Raw genomic sequence first — 21,310 nt, 5'->3', positions numbered from 1 at the left:
CATCGAGTCAGGTTCCCCAAACAACGTACTGGATTTGATGGAGGTTATGCCTAACACTGACGTCAGCGATATCACGGAAATTCCTAGCGTGTTTGAGCGTGACGACCAGACACTGCCCTGCGACCACACTTTGCGTGTCCGCACAGCTACAGGGTGGTGCAATAATCTTAACTTCCCGTCCTTCGGCAAGTCGTTCAGGGCAAAAAGTCGACTCCTACGTCCCTTCTTATGAAAACGGTGAGTGTCTGTCCTGTCTGTATGTCTGTGTATGTGTGTATATCTATGTGTGTGTGCATGTGTGTGTGTTGGTAGTTGGGATAGGTCAAGAAATTAAGTGTTTAAGTTTGATGAAGTAAGGGATAAAGTCAAGAGTAGATCAGATAGATGTCTATGTGTCTGTATTAGTGTTAGGGATAGAACATAAATAATGTGTTCAGGCTTTATAAAGTTAAGAATCAGAGAGAAGTCATTTCAGTCAGCTAGAGGTCCCAAAGTGATATAGAGAGCATGACAAGGATGACATAAGCAAAATTCTCAGGATCAGTAATCAGGACAGGACAAGAAATAAAGAACTGAAGCTTGATAAAGTTAGGAAAGAGAATAAATAAATATGTTTGTAAATGAGTCTGTGGTGCCTTGTCTGTGCTGGCCTGTGTGGGAATGCTAGCCTTGTATGTAGGACAGAGAGACAGACAGATAGATATATTACTATTATTAGTGTGTGTGTGAGTGTGTGGTGCCTTGTCTGGGCTGGCTTCTGTGGGATTGCTAGCCTTGTATGTAGATAGACAGACAGACAGATAGATATATTACTGTTATTATTGTGTGTGTGAGTGTGTGGTGCCTTGTCTGTGCTTTGTATAGGACTGCCAGTCTCACAGATAGATATATAAACTTAATTCTCACTGAAGTACCCCCATACCTTATCTTCTATAGGACTGCTAACCTGACAGATAGATAGATTAACAAACCAATTTCCTTACAGTACAATCAAGTACCCCCAAACCTTGCCTTCTGTGGGACTGCCAGCCTGACAGATAGATAAACAAATGAATTTCTTTACAATACACTCCAGTACCCCTAAACCTTCTCTTGTCATCCCCAGGTCTGTCTAAATTTCGCGTCACTTCAGTCACCGGCAAGCCTCTCCCTTCCCCTCGGCTCATTTCCGCCAACATGCACGACCGTGTCTGCACCGCATGTCCGCTATACCCTAATGGTCATGCAGTGGGGCCAGTTTATTGACCATGATATTATTTTCACCCCCATCAACAAAGGTAGGTGTGCGTGTGTGTGTGTGTGTGTGTGTGTTTACATAGTTGTAGCTTCCAAGGTCTGATAAACTATTGATTTGTTGTCTCCTGATCTATATATGTCTAGTTTTCTTTAATTTCTGCATACTTGTCACTAAAACTATATATTTTCTTAGTCTGTTCCTAACCTAATCTATCTTTGTTGTTTATCATTATCTGGTTTTTCCATTAGTTATCAAATCTCCTGTTTCTCTTTCTCATTCTAGTGTTAACAGGTATATGTTTTCTAATATCAACTTAACTGTGTATGTGTTGATAAAAAAAAAAAGTACTTATTCTCTCTTTACCTCATGTCTGTAAATACACTGACTCCTGGCCCAGCATCTCTTCACCTCACCCACTAAACACATTCACTTCTCTCTCTTCCAGGTTTCCAAGACTCGATTCTGGATTGCCGCAGATGTGACTCTCCCCAGACAGTCCACCCTGAGTGTTTCCCCATAGCCATTCCTCAGAACGATCCATTTTTCCCTCCTGTCAATATATCATCTGGCCAGCCATTCTGCATCCCCCTGACCCGCTCCATGCCAGGCCAGCTGACTCTAGGTGTGTGTGTGTGTGTGTGTGTGTGTGTGTGTGTGTGTGTGTGTGTGAGAGAGAGAGAGAGAGAGAGGATATGAAGGTATGCTGTGTGTGTCTATTTCCTCTTGTGGGATGTGACAGAGAGAGAGAGACAGATAGAGAGAGTGAGATAGTTTGTCTTTGCTTCTCCATGTAGGTGTGAGGGAGACAAAGAGAGACACATAGAGTGTGAGATAATGTGTCTGTGTGTTTGTCTGTGTGTTTAGTCTCTATCATCTAAACTTAACACAGCAAGGCCAATAAAATGATAAAAGAAGAAAATCAACACTACCAATAACACTTTCATCACCTAAACATATTATTACTATTGCTTAAACATAATTCCTTCAACCAGGCTCCCAAGAGTGAAAGAATTACCATTGCTATTATCATTATCACCATCGTAACACAAGTAATTTGTTGACCAGGCTACCGGGAGCAAATGAACCAAGTGACTGCCTTCATCGACGCCTCTCACACCTATGGCTCGGACAAGTGTGAGCAGCAGCAACTGAGGACCAAGTCAGTAAGTGTGCAGCACCGGGGAAAACCAGCATGAGGCTTCTATATCCGTCATCCACATCTATATACTAGTCTGATCTTGTTTTAAAATCTCCCTATTGACTGGGTGCTAACAACCTGAAAAGTAGTAGTAGTAGTAGTAGCATCTCACAGTGCTAGGCTGGCCACTGACACCCATACACACACACACACACACACACACACACACACACACACACACACACCTATTGGTTCTGAAAAGAGGGAGAAAGAGAGATGCAGAATAATGTACTACTACTGCTACTGCACTACCCCTGCAGGACGGCATGCTACGAGGCACACCCAACCCCCTGCGAGGCAAAGACCTGCTGCCCACTGAGAATGAGAACCACGAGTGTCAGGCTCCCTCTGGCCGGTGCTTCACTGGAGGTTAGTGTTTGGCTGAGGTTAGCTTAGGTAAGGTTAGGTAAGGTTACTGTTTGCATTGCTTACTAGATGATGTCACTGTCTACATATGACTGAGAGAGAGAGAGAGAGAGAGAGAGAGAGAGAGAGAGAGAGAGAGAGAGAGAGAGAGAGAGAGAGAGAGAGAGAGAGAGAGAGAGAGAGAGAGAGAGAGAGAGAGAGAGAGAGAGAGAGAGGAGAGAGAGAGTCTTTAAAGAGTCATTTATGTGTATGTGATTGACTGAATGGGTGAATGAGAGAGAGGAAGAGAAACAGAGACCCTTCAAAGTGTATGTTTTTTGTTTGTCTGTGTGTGTGTGTGTGTGTGTGTGTGTGTGTGTGTGTGTGTGTGTGTATTTACCTAGTTGTATTTACCTAGTTGTATAATACAGGGTCCGAGCCAAAGCTCAATTAGTCCTGTCTCCATACCCGAATTTGTCCAATTTCTCTTTAAACATGTGCACACTCTTTGCCGCAACTACCTCTTCTTTTAAGTTATTCCATATTTCAACCATTCGATGCGGAAAGCTGTATTTCTTAATATCTCCCAAACAATGACTCTTCTTTAATTTCTTCATATGTCCCCTTGTACGTCTATCTCCTTCCTCCACTTTTACAACTAGGTCATCTCTGTCTATCTTCTCCATGCCATTTACTAATTTGAACATTGTTATCAGGTCTCCTCTTTCCCTTCTTTCTTGCAGTGTGTGTGTGTGTGTGTGTGTGTGTGTGTGTGTGTGTGTGTGTGTGTGTGTGTGTGTGTGTGTGTGTGTATGACTGAGTGAATAAGAGGAAAAAACAGAGAGAAAGCCTTGAAAACATCCACTTGTCTGTTTCCTCCCACCCACAGGAGACACCCGGGCCTCAGAGCAGCCTGGCTTGGCTGCGCTACACACTCTGATGATGCGTGAACACAACAGAGTGGCCGGGGAACTGAAGCGCCTCAACAAACACTGGAATGATGAGCAGCTCTTCCAAAATGCCCGGCGTATCGTGACGGCCATCAACCAGCATGTCACGTACAATGAGTGGCTGCCAAGGGTGCTGGGGTGGAACGCTGTTAATCTGTATGAGCTTAACTTGCTGCCTGAGGGCTATTCTGAAGGTAGGTTAATGTGTGTGTGTGTGTGTGTGTGTGTGTGTGTGTGTGTGTGTGTGTGTGTGTGTGTGTGTGTGTGTGTGTGTGTGTGTGTGTGTGTGTGTGTGTGTGTGTGCAACATTTCCCTCTAACACACTGCACTCCTAATGACTCTCTCTCTCTCTCTCTCTCTCTCTCTCTCTCTCTCTCTCTCTCTCTCAGATTACGATGCATACTGCAACCCAACAGTGCTCAATGAATTTGGCATAGCCTTCCGCTTTGGCCACTCTCTACTCAAGCCTTCCCTGGAGCGCATGGACGGAATATTTGCCAAGCGCAACCCTCCTGTCAAGCTGAGCGAACACTTCTTCAACCCAGACCTACTCTACCAGCCTGGGATGCTTGATGAGATCATCCGCGGCCTGACTACTGTGTCCATGGAGACACTGGACCAGTTCTTGACAGATGAGGTGACCAACCATCTCTTTGAAGACAAGCGGCAGCCATTCTCTGGCCTGGACCTGACTGCCCTCAACATCCAGCGAGGCAGAGACCATGGACTGCAGCCTTACAATGAGTACAGGGCCCTCTGTAACCTGACCAGGGCGAGGTCGTTTGATGACCTGCACAGGGAGATAGCGAGGCCGGTGATCGAGCGAATGAAACGGACGTACGCACACGTGGATGACATAGATCTGTTCACTGGTGGATTGATTGAGACGCCGCTGCACGGTGGACTGGTCGGTCCCACGTTCGGCTGCATCCTCGGCATTCAGTTCAGGAACCTCCGCTGCTGTGACCGGTTCTGGTATGAGAATGCTGACCCACTTGTGCGCTTCACCGACCCTCAGCTCACTGAAATAAGAAAGGTGGGTCTTCCTTGGTGGTGGTGGTGGTGGTGGTAGTAACAGTAGCAGTAGTCTATCCATCTGTGAGTAATGAGTGGTGGTGGTGGTAGCAGTAGTAGTAATAGTATCTCTGTTGGTGTTAAGTAGTGGTGGTAGTAATAGTAATAATAGTAGCAGTAGCATCTCTGTCTGTGGGTGGTGAGCAGCAGTAGTAGTAATAGCAATAGTTCATTTCTCTTTATATACCAGGCTGGCAATCCCACACAAGCCACACACACACACACAAGCCACACACACACACACACACACACACACACACACACACACACACACACACACACACACACACATTCTTATCCCAGTCAGCCATAGGATAGAAAGGAATAATAGTAATAGAAATAATAGTAGCATTAGTAAAAGTAAATCACCTTACTTATCAAATCAACTTAAAATCTAAGTAACCTTGCCAAATCTACTCAAAACTTAACTTAATTACCTAATCTGTCCTAAATCTAGTTATGTCTAACCTTACTAATCAAATTAGCTAACTTATCTTGATCTTACTTAACAAATGAAGTGTTTTAGCAGCAAACAAATGAGCTCAAGTGTGTCTCTTCTCTACAGGTGACACTGGCCAAGCTTCTGTGTGACAATTGTGACAATGTGGAAAGTGAACAGCGGTCTGTCTTTGACCTTCCAGACCCCTTCCTGTAAGTACTGCTCCTGCACACACACACACACACACACACACACACACACACACACACACACACACACACACACACACACATACAGACACAGACAAAATGCTATCCCCTCATCCCTTCCTCACCCCCAGGAACCCCCGAGTGTCATGTCGCGACCTCCCCGGGGTGAACCTTGAGCTGTGGAAAGAGGAGCACGAAGAAGAGGAAGACCTACATAGGATCAGATGGAAGGACCATGTCAATGAAGACACAAGAGACAAAGGATTAGATGAAAGAATGCCTCAAGGCAGAAACATCTGAAGAAGACTTTTGTAAAGAGCAATCCCAAATAGAAATTAGGGTGGGAAGAAGCAGCGTTGGCACTCACCACATTGGTAACATAGATGCCCAGGAGTGTTCGTCGTGCTGGCCGTTCCACTAGGATGGCCATGAGGCTGCCAATGAACCCTGGCACAAAGGAGACTGTGAAAAAGTTGAAGTGCTGCAGAATGTGTCTGTGGGAGTAAACAACAAACACATCATTAACAATTAAACAATTTGACATTTCATAGAGGTGACTCAATTTCAGCTACCGTATTTGATAGCTTATAAGACACACCTTAAAAAAGTCTCAGAAAATTAGCCAGCGTCTTATAAGGCCAAGGTTCAGCTCTGGGGCAGTGGCTAGTAGTAAGTCTATGGCAACAGTGGCCCTTAAATCAAACCACAAACATCTTCACACATGTAAACAAAGTGATGATCATTTCTACATCTCAAAAACAACTCTTTTTTTTGTAAGGTAACAATGTATAACAGATCATACTTAATGGTAATTCACATAAAATAACACCAGTCAGAAAGAAATTAAGTGACTATGCTTACGTTGTTTGTACCAAAACAAATTCACCATTAGTTAAACATCAAACCTGGCAACACATGCAAGGTTCACTGCGTTCCTTAGGTAAGATACACCTTCATACAACAGAAATTATGCCTATCTTTTAACATTTTTATCTCGCATGTGTGTTCAACAAAACTTGAAGCTAATGAGAAACTATATTTTTTTCAGAAAACCTAACATAACAAAAGATTTTATAAGTGAAAAGAGAGTCACAAAGTAGGGTGACTCATGGTGATGGTCTGCACAATAATCATGCAATACAGTTTATGCAATAGTGTTTAAAATTTCCAGATTCCATTTCCCCAACATAATGGGGTCACAGAAACAACGTGTACACAATGGCGTATAAGTTACAAAATTATAAAATTTCCCAAGGAAAAATATTGGAATCTAATAAGGATCTGAATACATATGAGAGGGCATCAAATGTCAGGTTAAATCCTTCACTTCATATACAGAGCTTAAACCCATTTATTTATCTTTTTTTTTTTTTTTTTCAATGCCTGCCCAAACTGAGATGCATCTTATAACCCCATATGTCTTATAAACTGTCAAATACAGTATTTTCTATTTTACAGTATTTTATCTTGTTCCAACAGGAAAATACTAATTTTACAGTATTTTATCTTGTTCCAACTGGAAAATACTAATTTTTTTGTCATTTTATATGCTAATGATGAAGTGCTTCAATGGCTGTCCTTCATCAATATCCTATGGTCACCTCCTCTCTCCAAACTAACCAACAAGAACTCATGCACTATACTTGGTTTGTGTAGTAACAAGAATTGTGGGAGCTGATCACAACACACTATGACCACTGACTATTTAAATGTGTATTCATTCACATAAACTATACTATATCTTAATTAATTGACTATCCATGCACAAAAACATAAAAAATAAATAAACAAATAAGTAGATAAACAGAAAAAGATTACTATGTTATGCAACTCCATGGTTTCATATAAATTTCCCAGAGTAAAAGCAAGCATGACACACTCAGTATAATAGCATGTATATTACACTTACTACTTCCAAACTGCCCCAACATGTGCATGGGAAAGGCCACACCTGGCATGCTCACCTGACAACACAGTAGGAGCCAATGTACCCAAAAGCATTGACTGTCAGGAAACAAACTGATGTTAAGTAGTTCTTCAAGAGCTTTTTTTCCATACTTCATACTTATTTTCCGAGCATTCACAAGACCGGTTAGCTGCAGGCAAACAAATGCAAGTCATTAATATTACAAAGATAAACCTCAAAATACAAAGTGTCATTCCCAATTCAAAAGAAAAAGGAAAGAAAAGGAGAAATAAAGAAAGCAAGCAAGTAAAATTATTAACTCCTGATCAAAGTCTTCCTTCCACTTCTGAAGCCAGAAAGCAAAATCATATTCCCCTTCACCTCACACTCTACTTACACCAGATCTATCATGGCATAAGGTAATTGATATGAAAAGTTCTATGCATAGCTATAATCCATTTTCACCTCTTTTTACCAATATAGTAACAGTAATCTTTAACATTTTGTCACCTAATGACACCATCACACACATTTTCAGTAACTAGATAATTCTAATGAGCCAAAATAAAATTACAGTAGATGCAATGCAATATTTTATCGCAATCACCCCTTTACTGCCAAGTGTTACCTTTTTAAATTATATTCTAAACTTCCATCAAGCTTAGGAAGCCAGTGCAGTTGCCAGAACAGTTTACTAGACACAATGAGGATAGTATCCCTCTAACATAAAAAAAAAAAAAGGTCACATACCAAGTACACCACACCATAGATTTTGATGCTTTCAATGAACCCAATGATACAGATTTCAAAGGAGGCTGAGGAGCACGAGTGTTTCCAGCAGTGGCCGAGCTCATAGCAGGAGTATGGCAGGATCTTGCTGAAGCTCCCCATCCTGCTGTTGTTACCACTACTGCTCCTGCTGGTACCTGTCTCTCCTCACTACCTAAAGGGCAACACCTGAAAAGGGAACATAAGCATGGGTGTGCTGTCAATCCTCCTGTCTAAGTACTAACTTGTGCAAGCAATCTATTGAGGTGTTGAAACAACTCCCACAGGAAGCATATGAAAAACAAATACACAGGCACCAGATCACAAGACAATACTATTCAGTTAACAATGAAGTATGTATGCTGTAAATTTCTTATGTACGTTAAACTGCAGATATCCAGACTGAGAATGCCTCAAGTACCTTGTGATAAATAAAGCTCAACACATCATCAAATAAGTCACCAGCATCAAGGCAGTTTTTTGTTCAAGCAAGTCAGTTCTTAGAATCCCACAAAAGCAACTGTCAAGATCTGCAGACACACTTAAACTATCAGATGCATCAATGGTGATGCAGCAAAACCAGTCTCATCACATAAAAAATATAAAAAAATCAAAGATGTATGTTGGAGTCATCATAGATATCACAGAGAGGATATCATCTCAAGTAGAGCAGTGTCACATCATCTTAATCCTTATCACAGGCAAAATAGTTGATAAGATATTTCATGAGCTCAGTGATAAACACTATACTCAGTAATCTGATAATGAAACTGTAAGATGTTCTTTAAAGAGGAAAAGAATGCTTATTAAAAAGAATCCCAAAAAATATATTGGCTCCTGACAGACGCTATGGTCCCAATACCTAAAACGAGAGAGAGAGAGAGAGAGAGAGAGAGAGAGAGAGAGAGAGAGAGAGAGAGGAGAGAGAGAGAGAGAGAGAGAGAGAGAGAGAGAGAGAGAGAGAGAGAGAGAGAGAGAGAGAGAGAGAGAGAGAGAGAGAGAGAGAGAGAGAGAATGACAGGCAACAAATTCATCCAAGTAGACATGGCAAAAACTGTAGATTTTTCCTACTTAATAAGCTTCATGGGCAGACAAATTCATCAGCATGGTCAGTTAAAGGATAAGTAAATCTTTGCACTGACATAAATCTGCAATGTTGTTTCTGTAAGGCTGAGCTGTACATTACCAGTTTACTTTCTACCCTCATGAGAATTGGTTCACATTCTCTCACGTTCTCAGGATCTGATCGATTCAATTAATGCATGGAGTCAATGTGACCCGGGTCTTATCATCCTGCACTGATCACATCAAGAATGGCATGACACGTTACAAAAGGAGGCACTGCACAAGCATTACATTTATGCCCCTACATCATAACTGCCTCTAACCAATACTAGCGAGTTGAACCTACAGCAGCTCAAAGGTCACGGTACGTGACTCTTCACTCAATGAAACATTGTAGTCACTCTTGCTAAAGCAGAGATTGGCTGACCAGAAATGTCAGGTCACTGCAAGCTGGTTTCAAAGCAGAAAGATGAAAATCTCATAATAATGAGAAGGATGCTGTAATACTTCTATAAGGTGATTCCAAAAGCTTGATCACTGATGAGAAGTGTATTGCCATACATCACAACCTGTGGCTCACCCAGGCCCTATGATGAGTGTACTGGATAAAACAGCTCAAGACAGCCACAACTTCCATTGCCACATGCTCATTCCCATACATGTGCAATTTTTAACCTACTATACAGTACTGCAATTAATTTCTATACCTATTGTGTTGTTGCAATGTTTAAGATTTTTACAGTATGAAGGCATCATTCTCAGTCTGTGAAGTGGCAACTGTCAACAGCAGCAAGCCATCCTCTCTAAAAGTTTAAGCATTTCTATACTAAAGACAACACAAGCCAAGAACTGCTTCACCCTATTTACACAGCTATACAGACAAGAAAGTCAAGGCTCTCACGTGGCACTTGACTTTGTTTACAAATGCTTTCACTGTTGCAGGAGACACCCGACTGCTGTTGACAGATGCCACCTTGCCACCTCAGACTATCAGCTGACGCCACAAAATCAGTCACATCACCGCACTGAGGGAGATAAACAAACCAGCACCTGAGAGCTTGTCATCACTCAGTACTAAGTCTGTTTTGTCTGCCGCAGGGCTCGTCTTGACGTGTACAAGTATAAATAGAGGATGACTGGCAAATGACAAACCATAACTGTCCACGGGGGCGAGTTGTGTGTGGAAATGAGGTAACGTGTGTTGTGTTGCTTAATATAAAGTGTACGTATCCCACAGTACTCTCCACAACCACCAGCCCCATTACGATAGTAATGACCTCAATCCTACCAACCACCACCCATTTCTCAATATGCATAACCTACACCAGTCCATTACTACTACATCACTAGAAAATTTACCGTCTGTTTGTGTGTGCAGTGTTGCGTTATAGTGTCAATACCCCACACCACCCCCACTATAACCCACCATCACACCACGATCTCAATCCTACACACTACCACCCACTTAGTAAATAAACAACAATCGCCCATTACAATTACACCACTACAAGAATTACCGTGTGTGTGCAGTGGGCTTGGGGCCAAATGAGGTTTATCTGGGTGGTGGGGTACCTCAGCGCAATCATGAAGGCTGGCGGGGTAGATATCAGGTCGCTATCTGTAGTTTTAGTTCCCCTACACGTCCGTCTGTCTGATTGGCCGCTACTGCCCGCCAACCTTCCGCACTACGAGCCTAACAGTGTTAAGTTCGTATAATTTTACTGTTATTATTATTATTATTATTATTATTATTATTATTATTATTATTATTATTATTATTTCTCATGTCTCTGTGTCATACGAAATAGTATTTGTACTACTACTACTATTACCACTACTACTACTACTACTAGTAGTAGTAGTAGTAGTAGTAGTAGTAGTAGTAGTAGCAGAAATACTGCATTTTGGTTTATCAAAGCGACAGATGCGTGGTTATGTAATGCAGTTCACTATTGCCATCTGCTTCCTTTTATCAATAATGACCATATGATATCTGTCACAAATCAAAGGTCGCAGATAACGTGGTGCTTTATACTTCAAAGAAGACCCTGATATGCGATCACGTGAAAAAGGAACACCCCAACAGCAGGTTTGATCTACAAAATAAATAAATAAATAAATAAATAAAAGTCAATCCACAAATTTATGATGTTATGAAAGGCTTAAAACTGAAGATATGATGGAAGGTAGAGTGCACAGCGAGATGCGAACAATGAACAAAAATTATAGCGCACACACACACACACACACACACACACACACATGACCATATATATATATATATATATATATATATATATATATATATATATATATATATATATATATATATATATATATATATATATATATATATATATATATATATATATATATATATATATATATATATATATATATATATATATATATATATATATATATACCAGTGGAAGACATTAAATTTTGTGTAGGTGGTGGGTGAGCATGGTGGCTGCAGATGATAATAATGATTATCTATATTTTGGTGTTTCACAAAGCTATTACTGGCTGTGTTGGCCTAGGTTAGGGTTGACTATGCTGGTCCGGGCAAAGCTACGAGGTCACACATTCTGAGGCGCACATCCATGATTCAACAGCTTGCATTATTACTTATATCACAGACTGAGTCACTTATTTGAGGTACTGAATCGCACATCATGAACTTATTCCATGCATCAGCCACTGAGAGCTATATTCTGAAACACCTCTGAGCTGCATCTCCATTACTTACAAAGTAATATTCCTCAAGTGTCAGGCTTGAATCATGTGTATCAAGGACCTGTGAATGTGTATAAGCATGTTAAGTCACAACTATTGTCTCAATGATGTTTGTGTATTTTCTATGGTAACTCTTCATTAGGATCTACACTAATCACAGCATTTACCTGCAGCTCTTCATGTGGCATCTTTACTCTTACCCACCTTGTAAATTTAGTGTTACTTTAAAATCAAACTTAAGACTGTAGTTTTCCTTTAGAAAATTAAGAAGGTACACATTTGTATGCAATCACATGGTCATCATTGCATATTACTTCTTATTATAGTCACAATCACCGCACACTTTTTCACACGTCTTGTAATTTTTTATACAACTGCCACAGATCCATTCATTCTTCAGGAAGTGGCTTCCTTGTGGCTACTGCCATATTAATGGAGATTGCCCTTCTGTCCTCCAGAGCTACACTATGATGATAAGGAAAAGCACATGCTGTTTTGCATCTGCTTTCTGCAATGTATAGAATTCTGCACTTATCAACATTAATTTTCAATATTAGCAGTTTTCCCATAGCACTTAAAAATACTTTTCCAAGTGTTAATTTTGCTTTTTGCATGACAACTTATTGGAAGCAGTGGAAGTGAAGTGTGATGGAAGAGATGGAAGAGTTGGGGGATGAGGTTATAAAGGAGAGAAAGGGAGAAGTGGAGGGGAAAGAAACAGATCCCTAGCTACACTTTTGTGTCCCCATCAATATATGTAGCTGTCCCTCCAATTCAGGTAGTCCAAAAGTGGCACTGCTGAGACATAATGCTTAAAAATAGAACAAGAGATAGATTTTCAGATAGCAATATTGCTTCACACAACAGCTACAAGAATTTGCTACATCTGAACTCACAAAGGAAAGAAGACAGCAGGGTTTGGCTCCTCACTTCTTTCCCACTGCAGCAGCCTGAGCCGCCTTCTTTGCCTTCACCATCTCAACAAGCTCCTGAAATGCCATCATGTGAGAATAAGACTTAAAAGTTACAATAACATCAGTGTCTACTGTGCACTATATAAAACCTTCACTACATACATACACACACACACACATATATAAAACCTTCACTACACACACACACACACACACACACACACACACAGCACTTACATCTCCATGCATTTATGGAGGGACCACAAAGATAAAAGCAGATCAAAAGATAAATGCATCAGAGAGAGAGAGAGAGAGAGAGAGAGAGAGAGAGAGAGAGAGAGAGAGAGAGAGAGAGAGAGAGAGTCACTCCATAAACAAGATAAACCTGATTTGTTTTCTCCACAATCTCACATACAGGGAATAGCAAGCAACACATCACCAGACACACAAACACACACACACACACACATATACAGACCTTATAGCGCCTCATGCAGTCTTTCTTGGTTCGGTTGGGGACACACTTGGCAATGCGGTCCCAGCGGTCAGGAGTAGAGACTGGATAGGTCTTGAGGGCTTGCTCCAGCAACCTCTGTTCCTCAGCTCCCCAAGCAGCAGTGTTCATCCCCAGCATCTCCTGTGGTGCTGCACAAAGGAAAGATCTAACATCAGCCTAAAAACATGTTTTTTCTTAAAATATCTTGGAATTGATTCACAGCTCAGCTGGTGATATTGCATAGAGCTAAAAGACAATTCACAGCAGTTACACAGAGAAGGGAGAAAGCTCTTGAGTTCATACAGAGAAGACTCATGGTAATAATTAATTAGTATAAAAAGAGAAATGAGAAATTACCCAAGCATCAACATGATATAAAACTACACAAAGATGCAAAAGAATTATCTGAATGTCAGCATAACAGCAAGAACTCACTGTCATATCTCTGGGAGGCTGTGGTGTCGCTGATCACCTGCCGAGCCTGTGCCTTCTCCATGCTGTGGTAGGCATTCTTGTTGGCTGCCTCCCTCATGTGCTTGTCTGAGTGTTGCAGCTCCTTGGCCTTATTGAGCACCTCCTTGGCCAGCCTGGTGATGCTGGTGGCTGTGTTGGTTGATATACTCTGCCACAACCTCCCACCTGCAGCATGGAGGGTTCAAAGAGTTCCTCTAAGTACAGCAATGCATAAAAACATAACCTAACATTAAGGGAGCTGCAAGAAGCCATCCTTGTATGAAACATATCTACCTATATCCACCTATCATTCCCATCCATAAATTTGTCTAATCCTTTAATGCTCCCCAATGACTCAGCACTAACAACCTGATTACTGAGTCCATTCCATTCATCTACTACTCCATCTGAGGACCAATTTCTTCCTCTCTAACTATTTTCAAGCTTGAACCCATTGTGTCTTGTTCTATCCTAATTATGATCCTGAGAATTTTATAAATGTCACCTTTGTTATATTCCCCATACCACGTGAAGACCTAAATGGTGTGTATGTAGAGAACAGTAGTAGGGATCAGATAACAACCTTGATATTAGTCATTTTAAAACACACATGGAAACACAAGAATAAGGCAATAAATCAATCAAATAAAATATTAAAGCTTAAAAAACCCATCTATTTATATACTAGGCCAGCAATCTCACATCAGCTGGCCCAGACAAGGCACCACACACACACACACACACAGACACACACACACACACACATACACACACACACACACACACATGCACACCACTTAGTGTCAGCATGCTCGGCTCACAACCGAGAAGGCATGGGTTCAAGTCCTGGGAGAATCTCTTCATGTGTAGCCCCTGTTCACCTAGCAGCAAGTAAGTACAGGATGTAACCTGAAGGGTTATGGCCTCACTGTCCCAGTGTGCGGTGTGTGAATGGTCTCAGTCCTACCCAAAGATCAATCACTACAAGCTCTGACCTCTTTCCATATGGGGAACAGCTGGTTTGGTGACCAGCAGACGAATGTAGGTGAATGACACGTCATTCACACTCTTAGCCCTGTCAGCCCCAGTGGAAAGGGACAGCCTTGTGGACCACCAATAATAATAAGATATCAAAAAATATATAAAAAGAAGCAATTTACACACACACACACACACACGAACCAGCTCACCTCTTTGTTGTGCCGGCAGGGAAGAGGTTGACGGCTTTGATGAGCAGCTGGAGGTCATCTTGATTCCAGACTTTGAGTGATGAACCTTCCCCTCCTCCTCCACCCCCTCCCCTTGCTGCCGCTGCTGCACCTCCTCCCTCTCCTTTTTGATCCTGTTGCGCACCTCACTCACCTACAACAGAGAGAGGAGGCAAAGAAGTGTTACAGGGGGTCCTCAAGTTATGACAGAGTTCTGTTCCTATGCCATGTTATAAACTGATTTTCTGCATAGGTCAGAACCAGCATAAGTAAGCTACCTGCAGTATGTCAATCACTAATACTAATACTGTTGTACTGTAAAGTCATAGTCTAGGACATAAACACATAACTATTGTGCCTGTAAAAGAAACATATGAAGGACAAAAGTCAAGACTGTCATACACCAAGGACTCCTTGTACTAATCATAACTATCAGTGGAGAAATAGTCTGAAAGGTTTGACTATCCTAGGGAAAACAGGTCATACAGAATATCCAGATCATTTGGGGTGGATTGTTCTAATTTAGATTAGCTTGCTTTATGCTACTTTAGATTTAGCTAATCAGATAAGGTAATGTAACATGACTTAAATAGACCTAACATAGTTCATTTCAAAAGTGATGCAGATACCCATATGTCTGTTGGAGCAGCTTTTGGGTTCAAGGCTTAGGAAATTTTTTGATTTAAGAATGACAAAAATTATGCTTTTTCTTTTTTTTATATAAGCAACAATTACTGCTACTACTACTACTACTACTACTGTTGGCCCTCCACACTCACCTCCTGTGTCAAAAAATTACTACTGCTATTACTACTACTGTTGATCTCTCTCACTCACCTTTGTCAATTAACTACTACTACTACTGTTGATCCTCCCTCACCTCCTTCATGAGTACCTCCCACCCTTGCATCTTGTCCTGGGCCACTTGTGCTAGTTCCTTGTTGAGTTCCTCCAGGCGGGTCAGCTCCAGTGCCTCACACAGCAGCTCCACATCTGTCATGGTCTGCACTCGCTCCCCCTCCTCTGATGCAAAGTAACTGTTGTCCTTACAGAGAGTCCGCAGCATCTGGGAATAGAGGATACTATACTAATGATTTTCAGCCTCTCTGTTATTGCTGCAATGTTGCATATCTTGCTATCTTTTTACTGCTATTTTTTTTCTAGTAAACTCTGGAACTCCCTGCCTGCTCCAGAAGATCCTCCTTCCTATAACTTGAACTCTTTAAAATGGCTGGTTCCAACTTTTCAAAACACTCATCCAACAATTCTGGATAATCCTTATGATCTTTCTTTTGGGACTAGCATCTCAGTGGACTTTCTTTCCCCTCTTTTTATTGCCCTTGACCAAAGATCTTGCATAAAAAATGTTACTGAAATATGTGAGGAAAGGGTGAAGAGAGAGTATGTGAAGTTCAGAGCAAAGAGGAAGGGAATACAAGGGCAGGACTAAATAGAGAAATCTGTTGCAGTTATGTCCTCATGGAGTATTTATCAAGAGGTGTCAAATAAAGATAGACAGATACAGAGATGTTCTTTATCACTGTCACCATCACATCTATGCAATGACAAAGAATGTGTGCTTTATTCTATTTCACGTTGCTTTTTAAAATTATTTACGTGAACAAAATGCAGGCAATCATAATTTGTATATATATTTTTTTAGTTTCCAAATTAATTTACACATTTGAACACTAAATTTAATGCTCTTTCCATCTTTCTAATACAAATGCAGTCCTCTCAGCCCCTTATGAACAGGAACTGTATCAAAATCATTTAAAAAATGACATCAAAGAAAAAGGAAAAAAATATAAATCTGAAAGTATATAATGAATGAGAATATTTTAATGTGAAATGTTACAGAAGATGAAAGTGGGTAGAGTTTCATTTTTTAGTTTTTCTTTTTTTTTAGCAAATTTTGTAGCCTTAAAATGAATGATAAAAAATAAATAAATAAAAAAAAAAAAGACTTGCCAGGTAGAATGATGGCTCCAGGCATGAGTCATGAGAACTATAGGGGCAGGTGACAGGAAGGGAGGACTGCGACAAGATGAAAGTGAAAGGGGAGAGGAAAGGAACAGGAGGAGGAAAGGATATAATGTAGTGGGCCTGCTTGCCATAGCCAGGGATCATTATTATTATTATTATTATTATTATTATTATTATTATTATTATTATTATTATTATTATTATTATTATCATCATCATCATTATTATTATTTTTTTTATATATATATTGGAGGATCACTGGCCAAGGACAACAAAGACTGAAAAAAAAAAAAAGAAGAAAGAGGTCCACTGAGGTGCTGGCTCCTGAACACAGTCAAGTGTTAGTCAAACAAACAGGGTAAGTGCCTTGAAACCTCGCTCTTGAAAGAGTTCAAGTCATAGGAAGGTGGAAATACAGAAGCAGACAGGGAGTTCCAGAGTTTACCAGAGATAGGGATGAATGATTGAGAATAATGGTTAACTCTTGCATTAAAGAGGTAGACAGAATAGAGATGAAAGAAAGAAGAAAGACTTGTGCAGTGAGGCATGCAGTTAGCAAGATCAGAAGAGCAGTTGGCATGAAAATAGCAGTAGGAGGTAGCAAGAGACTCAACACTGCAGTGATGAAAAAGAGGCTGAAGACAGTCAGTTAGAACACACTAGAAAGAAAGTGCACCACGAAAATTCAATATATTTGTCAGGAGAATTTTTGATTATGTTAGCGATCACAGCAGTTTAAGCGTCAAAGACAAGTGTGTGGTAAGTTCTTACATGTCAAGCAGATTCTACCCTCCTCCTCACCTTCCTCTCTTTTTTGAATGCTTTCTTCAGCACCTCTCTTTCCTTCTTTTCTACCTCCTGTTTTGCTCTTTGCTCTGCCTCCTCTGCTTCTCTTTTCTTTCTCTCTGCTTCCTCAGCTTCCTGCCTTACCTGAAAACACCAAATTTACACATTAGCAAGACATATCATTCAAAAAAAAGACAACATAGCATGGTATTTCAAAATATATGGCATTTCCGAGCATAAGACATGAAAAATACAAATCAATGAGAAAAATGTGAAGCCTTGGTCTGTTGTAGAAATCAATGCATATATGTGTCCGAGAGTAGTTAGAGATTGGCCTGGTGCTAATACTGGAGATCACAATGTGCACTCACCCTCTCCTCCTCTTCTTGTTTTTGCCTGATTGCCTCTGCTTTAGCCTTTTTCTGAGCCAGTCTTCTTTCCTTGTCTTCTTCTTTAAATCTTAAAAAAATTATATATATATATATATATACATACTATATATATATATATATATATAATATATATCTATATATATATATATTATAGTATATATATATAAATATATATAATATATATATATATAATATATACTATATATAATATATATATTATATATATATATATATATACGAGTATATCTAATATATATAATTCTTCATCTCTTTCCCTCTTTTTCTATAAACTTACCCATTCTTTAGCTACAGAAGTAGACAGCAAAAGCAGGAATTAATTTTTTCCCTCATAAGGAGTCAGAAGTAAAACAAGAACAGCTTCTTTGCAATCTAAATCATCATAAACCCTTCCATCAAAATGAAATTTGAAGTATTATGTAACAACAGAAAAAAGTACTCCTTGTGATAAATATCTCTTGGGATAATGCACAAAATTTCAACTTTTATTGGGATACAACGAAAATACACGAAATCAGTAATAAGTAACGAAACATACTTGGCTATCCTTGGGTCACAGGCATATGCATTGTCAACTAGCCTGCGCAATCGACCCATCTCCTCCTTCCCGACGCCTCGCTCGCTCTACCTTGTTCTGCTTCTCTATCCATCGACGCTCCTCCCCGGCTGGCAAGATTGACTGATTTAAAGAAGGGAAGGCGACCACAACATTGCAGTCACATTGCACTGTTACAAAATATTCAAAGAAACTAAAATGACCAGTATAAAGCAATCAGAACAATGTCGGTGCCAGTTTTCCTTGCCATAAGTCTGGGTATTCTGTCTAGCCATATTAAATTTTCTTGTTATTTTTTCCAATGTCAAGTCTAGGCTTAAGTTTGGGCATTATTTCCTTATTCAATTAAAATTTTATTCAATGTTAATGTTTCAAGATACAAATTTCACCATTTTTGCTGCCTTTGGGAAGATAAAGCAAGGCTGGAGTGGAATACACATAACTCTAAACAGACCAGACATACAAATAGTGAAGACTCACTCCTGTCCCTTCTCCTTTTCCTCCTCATCTCCAGATATGAAAACTCTCGCCAGGAATCAAAGTCGTACCAGAATCCATAGAAGCGATCAACCTGCACAGTGATGAAAAATTAAGTCGGTTAACAATACAAAATAAACACTATTCATAAAGAAATCTTGAAATGATGTTTTATGTGTAAGTTACTGGACCCTCTATGCTGAGGAAAATTATAGTGTATGATATTTTAAACAAACTTTCAAAATTACTGGTCTATCTTTCCATCAACATAGCATATGATGATGGTAACTATAAAAAGTAAACTGTCACCAAATATCTACTTGCATTTCTGCTACTAGTAATCTCACTTCTAAAACAGTACAAGGGAGATTGATGTGACTGTACAGGCCAATCACTCTCTCCAGTTACTTAATCTGCTAATCTGGACTGACCTTTTGTTTGGTGTCATCAGGTTTGCCCAAGCCAGGAACGTGCTTGTGGGTGGACCAACGAGCATTGCACTCAAACACCCGTGAAAATCTGCAATGCAACACTGTGCCTTACAAAGATGTGGTGGAGACTAGAGAAGAGAGAGAGAGAGAGAGAGAGAGAGAGAGAGAGAGAGAGAGAGAGAGAGAGAGAGAGAGAGAGAGAAGAGAGAGAGGAGAGAGAGAGAGAGAGAGAGAGAGAGAGAGAGAGAGAGAGAGAGAGAGTGAGGGGGAGAGAGAGAGAGAGAGAGAGAGAGAGAGTTATATAATCTAATATATAGACCTGACATTACAATATGAGATGGAGTTAATCCCTTCCAGTGATATGTAATCATCCACACCACTACAAGTAATGTATACAATCTTTATAACCACCTGCAAGAAAAAAGCGGTGAAAAGGAATAGAATTTTTTGCAATTTCTAGCCAGTATAATGTTTGGAGATGGCTGTAGAATGTGAAGAATTGTCCCAGAGTGGTTAGTGGTAAAGAAAAGATGTACCAAATAGCAATGAATACTGAACTTTTTAATTCTTTGTTGAGTCATTTTTCTTCCTAATAGGAGTTAGCGCTTGCCTTGTGTGCACCATATATTTGACATTACAGTATGACATGGAGTTAAAAGACCTTTGAATTCTTTGTGGAATAAATTTTCTTCTTAGTGGGGATCAGCGCTTACCTGGAAGAAGTTTGCCTTATTGTGTGCACTGACAGCCGGCACCTCGTCATCAAACTCTGGGTCCACCGAGTCCCAGGAGCGTCGCTTGATTGGGGTCCCCGAGAATCTCATAGGCTTTGGTGATGCAGGTGAAGTAGTCATCGTCATCCCTCACCTCCTCCCCAGCTGCTCGCCGCTTGTCTGGGTGGTGCCACAGAACCATCATGAGGCGTCTGTGAGGAGTAACACAATGGACGGAAGTGCACACTAATGCTGCACTCTCATTCCTTTACCCAAGTGTTGGGTCATCCTGTTTTAAGCACGTACCAAAGGGAATGCTAATTATTATATTAGACTTACAGATATCTTAGCATAAAACCAATGATCAGAAAATATAATGTCTATCTATCTATCTATATATCAGGTTGCCAATCCCACATGGGGTGGCCCAGACAAACCACCACACACTCTTACAAATATCATTCACACTCATAGCCATAGGGGCGCCAACTATTCTTCAGACACATTCTCTCTGCTCTTCTGTATGCACCACCTAGCTACAATTCAAGAGCTTGTTAAAGCTAACAGTTATGGACATGGTTTCATAATTAACAGTAATTACTACAAACAACATGATGGCATTCCCTTTGGGTTCTACTTTAGCAAATGTATCCCAAATGATTGGTGTGAGCAAAACTTCAATAATTAGCCATGCAATGTCAATAGCAGGCAACAAACTGCCTGTGCCAGATGATTGACAAAAGTCAACTGACAATGCTCCTCGCTGTGGGCCACAGGAAGACACAGCTCGCCCACGCCCACTCACTGTCAGTGTGGCCCACACTTATTTGGTACAATGCTCCCACTTTTCTCAACCATTTATCACACTCACCTGCTTGCTCACAAACCATTGCCAGTGTGGCCATAGTCATAGTCTCAAATCACCATACTACACCCCAGGAACTTTGGTA

The 21,310-nt window shown here is 40.4% G+C and overlaps 2 protein-coding genes and 1 long non-coding RNA gene across 6 annotated transcripts; 1 reads left to right on the top strand and 2 right to left on the bottom strand.

Annotated features, from left to right (window-relative positions):
- The first annotated feature begins 712 nt into the window (after nt 1–712).
- On the top strand, nt 713–5,846 carry LOC135099616 (peroxidasin-like). Its single transcript, XM_064002001.1, has 8 exons — nt 713–1,277; nt 1,683–1,859; nt 2,303–2,400; nt 2,696–2,804; nt 3,670–3,924; nt 4,120–4,766; nt 5,370–5,455; nt 5,584–5,846. Exons 1-8 carry the CDS (start codon nt 1,217–1,219, stop codon nt 5,750–5,752), a joined length of 1,602 nt encoding a protein of 533 aa, XP_063858071.1. The 5' UTR covers nt 713–1,216; the 3' UTR covers nt 5,753–5,846.
- LOC135099611 (dnaJ homolog subfamily C member 2-like) lies at nt 4,174–18,788 on the bottom strand. Of its 4 annotated transcripts, none has more exons than XM_064001995.1 (13): nt 18,722–18,788; nt 18,145–18,232; nt 17,789–17,917; nt 15,882–16,067; nt 14,984–15,155; nt 13,776–13,979; nt 13,323–13,489; nt 12,827–12,919; nt 10,709–10,884; nt 8,109–8,315; nt 7,417–7,548; nt 5,820–5,946; nt 4,174–4,752 (listed from the first exon to the last, which is right to left on the bottom strand). In XM_064001995.1, the coding sequence occupies exons 1-8, from the start codon at nt 18,778–18,780 to the stop codon at nt 12,857–12,859; spliced, it is 1,068 nt and encodes a 355-aa protein (XP_063858065.1). In that variant the 5' UTR covers nt 18,781–18,788; the 3' UTR covers nt 4,174–4,752; nt 5,820–5,946; nt 7,417–7,548; nt 8,109–8,315; nt 10,709–10,884; nt 12,827–12,856. The 4 variants fall into 4 exon arrangements, with proteins under 4 accessions (XP_063858065.1, XP_063858068.1, XP_063858069.1 ...); XM_064001998.1 differs by having other exon boundaries at nt 10,764–10,884; XM_064001999.1 differs by lacking the exon at nt 7,417–7,548.
- Nucleotides 18,789–19,228: 440 nt separating this feature from the next.
- Nucleotides 19,229–20,553, bottom strand: LOC135099614 (uncharacterized). The gene is made up of 3 exons (XR_010268179.1): nt 20,361–20,553; nt 19,648–19,735; nt 19,229–19,310 (listed from the first exon to the last, which is right to left on the bottom strand). It is a non-coding gene; the product is annotated as an uncharacterized LOC135099614 (long non-coding RNA).
- Between the last annotated feature and the right edge of the window lie 757 nt (nt 20,554–21,310).

This window comes from Scylla paramamosain, unplaced genomic scaffold, assembly GCF_035594125.1.
Source record: "Scylla paramamosain isolate STU-SP2022 unplaced genomic scaffold, ASM3559412v1 Contig158, whole genome shotgun sequence".
Lineage (NCBI taxonomy): Eukaryota > Metazoa > Arthropoda > Malacostraca > Decapoda > Portunidae > Scylla > Scylla paramamosain.
Note: the sequence above shows the minus strand (reverse complement) of the source record. Positions and strands in the feature narration are given on the sequence as shown.

Coding starts and splice junctions, on each gene's coding strand:
- LOC135099611 (XM_064001995.1), bottom strand. CDS start 18,780: ATGGGTCGATTGCGCAGGCTAGTTGACAATGCATATGCCTGTGACCCA. Junction 13,980..14,983: donor CCTGCCGGCACAACAAAGAG/GTGAGCTGGTTC, acceptor TCCATGCTGCAG/GTGGGAGGTTGTGGCAGAGT. Junction 12,920..13,322: donor ACTGCATGAGGCGCTATAAG/GTCTGTATATGT, acceptor ATGGCATTTCAG/GAGCTTGTTGAGATGGTGAA.
- LOC135099616 (XM_064002001.1), top strand. CDS start 1,217: ATGGTCATGCAGTGGGGCCAGTTTATTGACCATGATATTATTTTCACC. Junction 2,401..2,695: donor AGCAACTGAGGACCAAGTCA/GTAAGTGTGCAG, acceptor CTACCCCTGCAG/GACGGCATGCTACGAGGCAC. Junction 4,767..5,369: donor AGCTCACTGAAATAAGAAAG/GTGGGTCTTCCT, acceptor TCTTCTCTACAG/GTGACACTGGCCAAGCTTCT.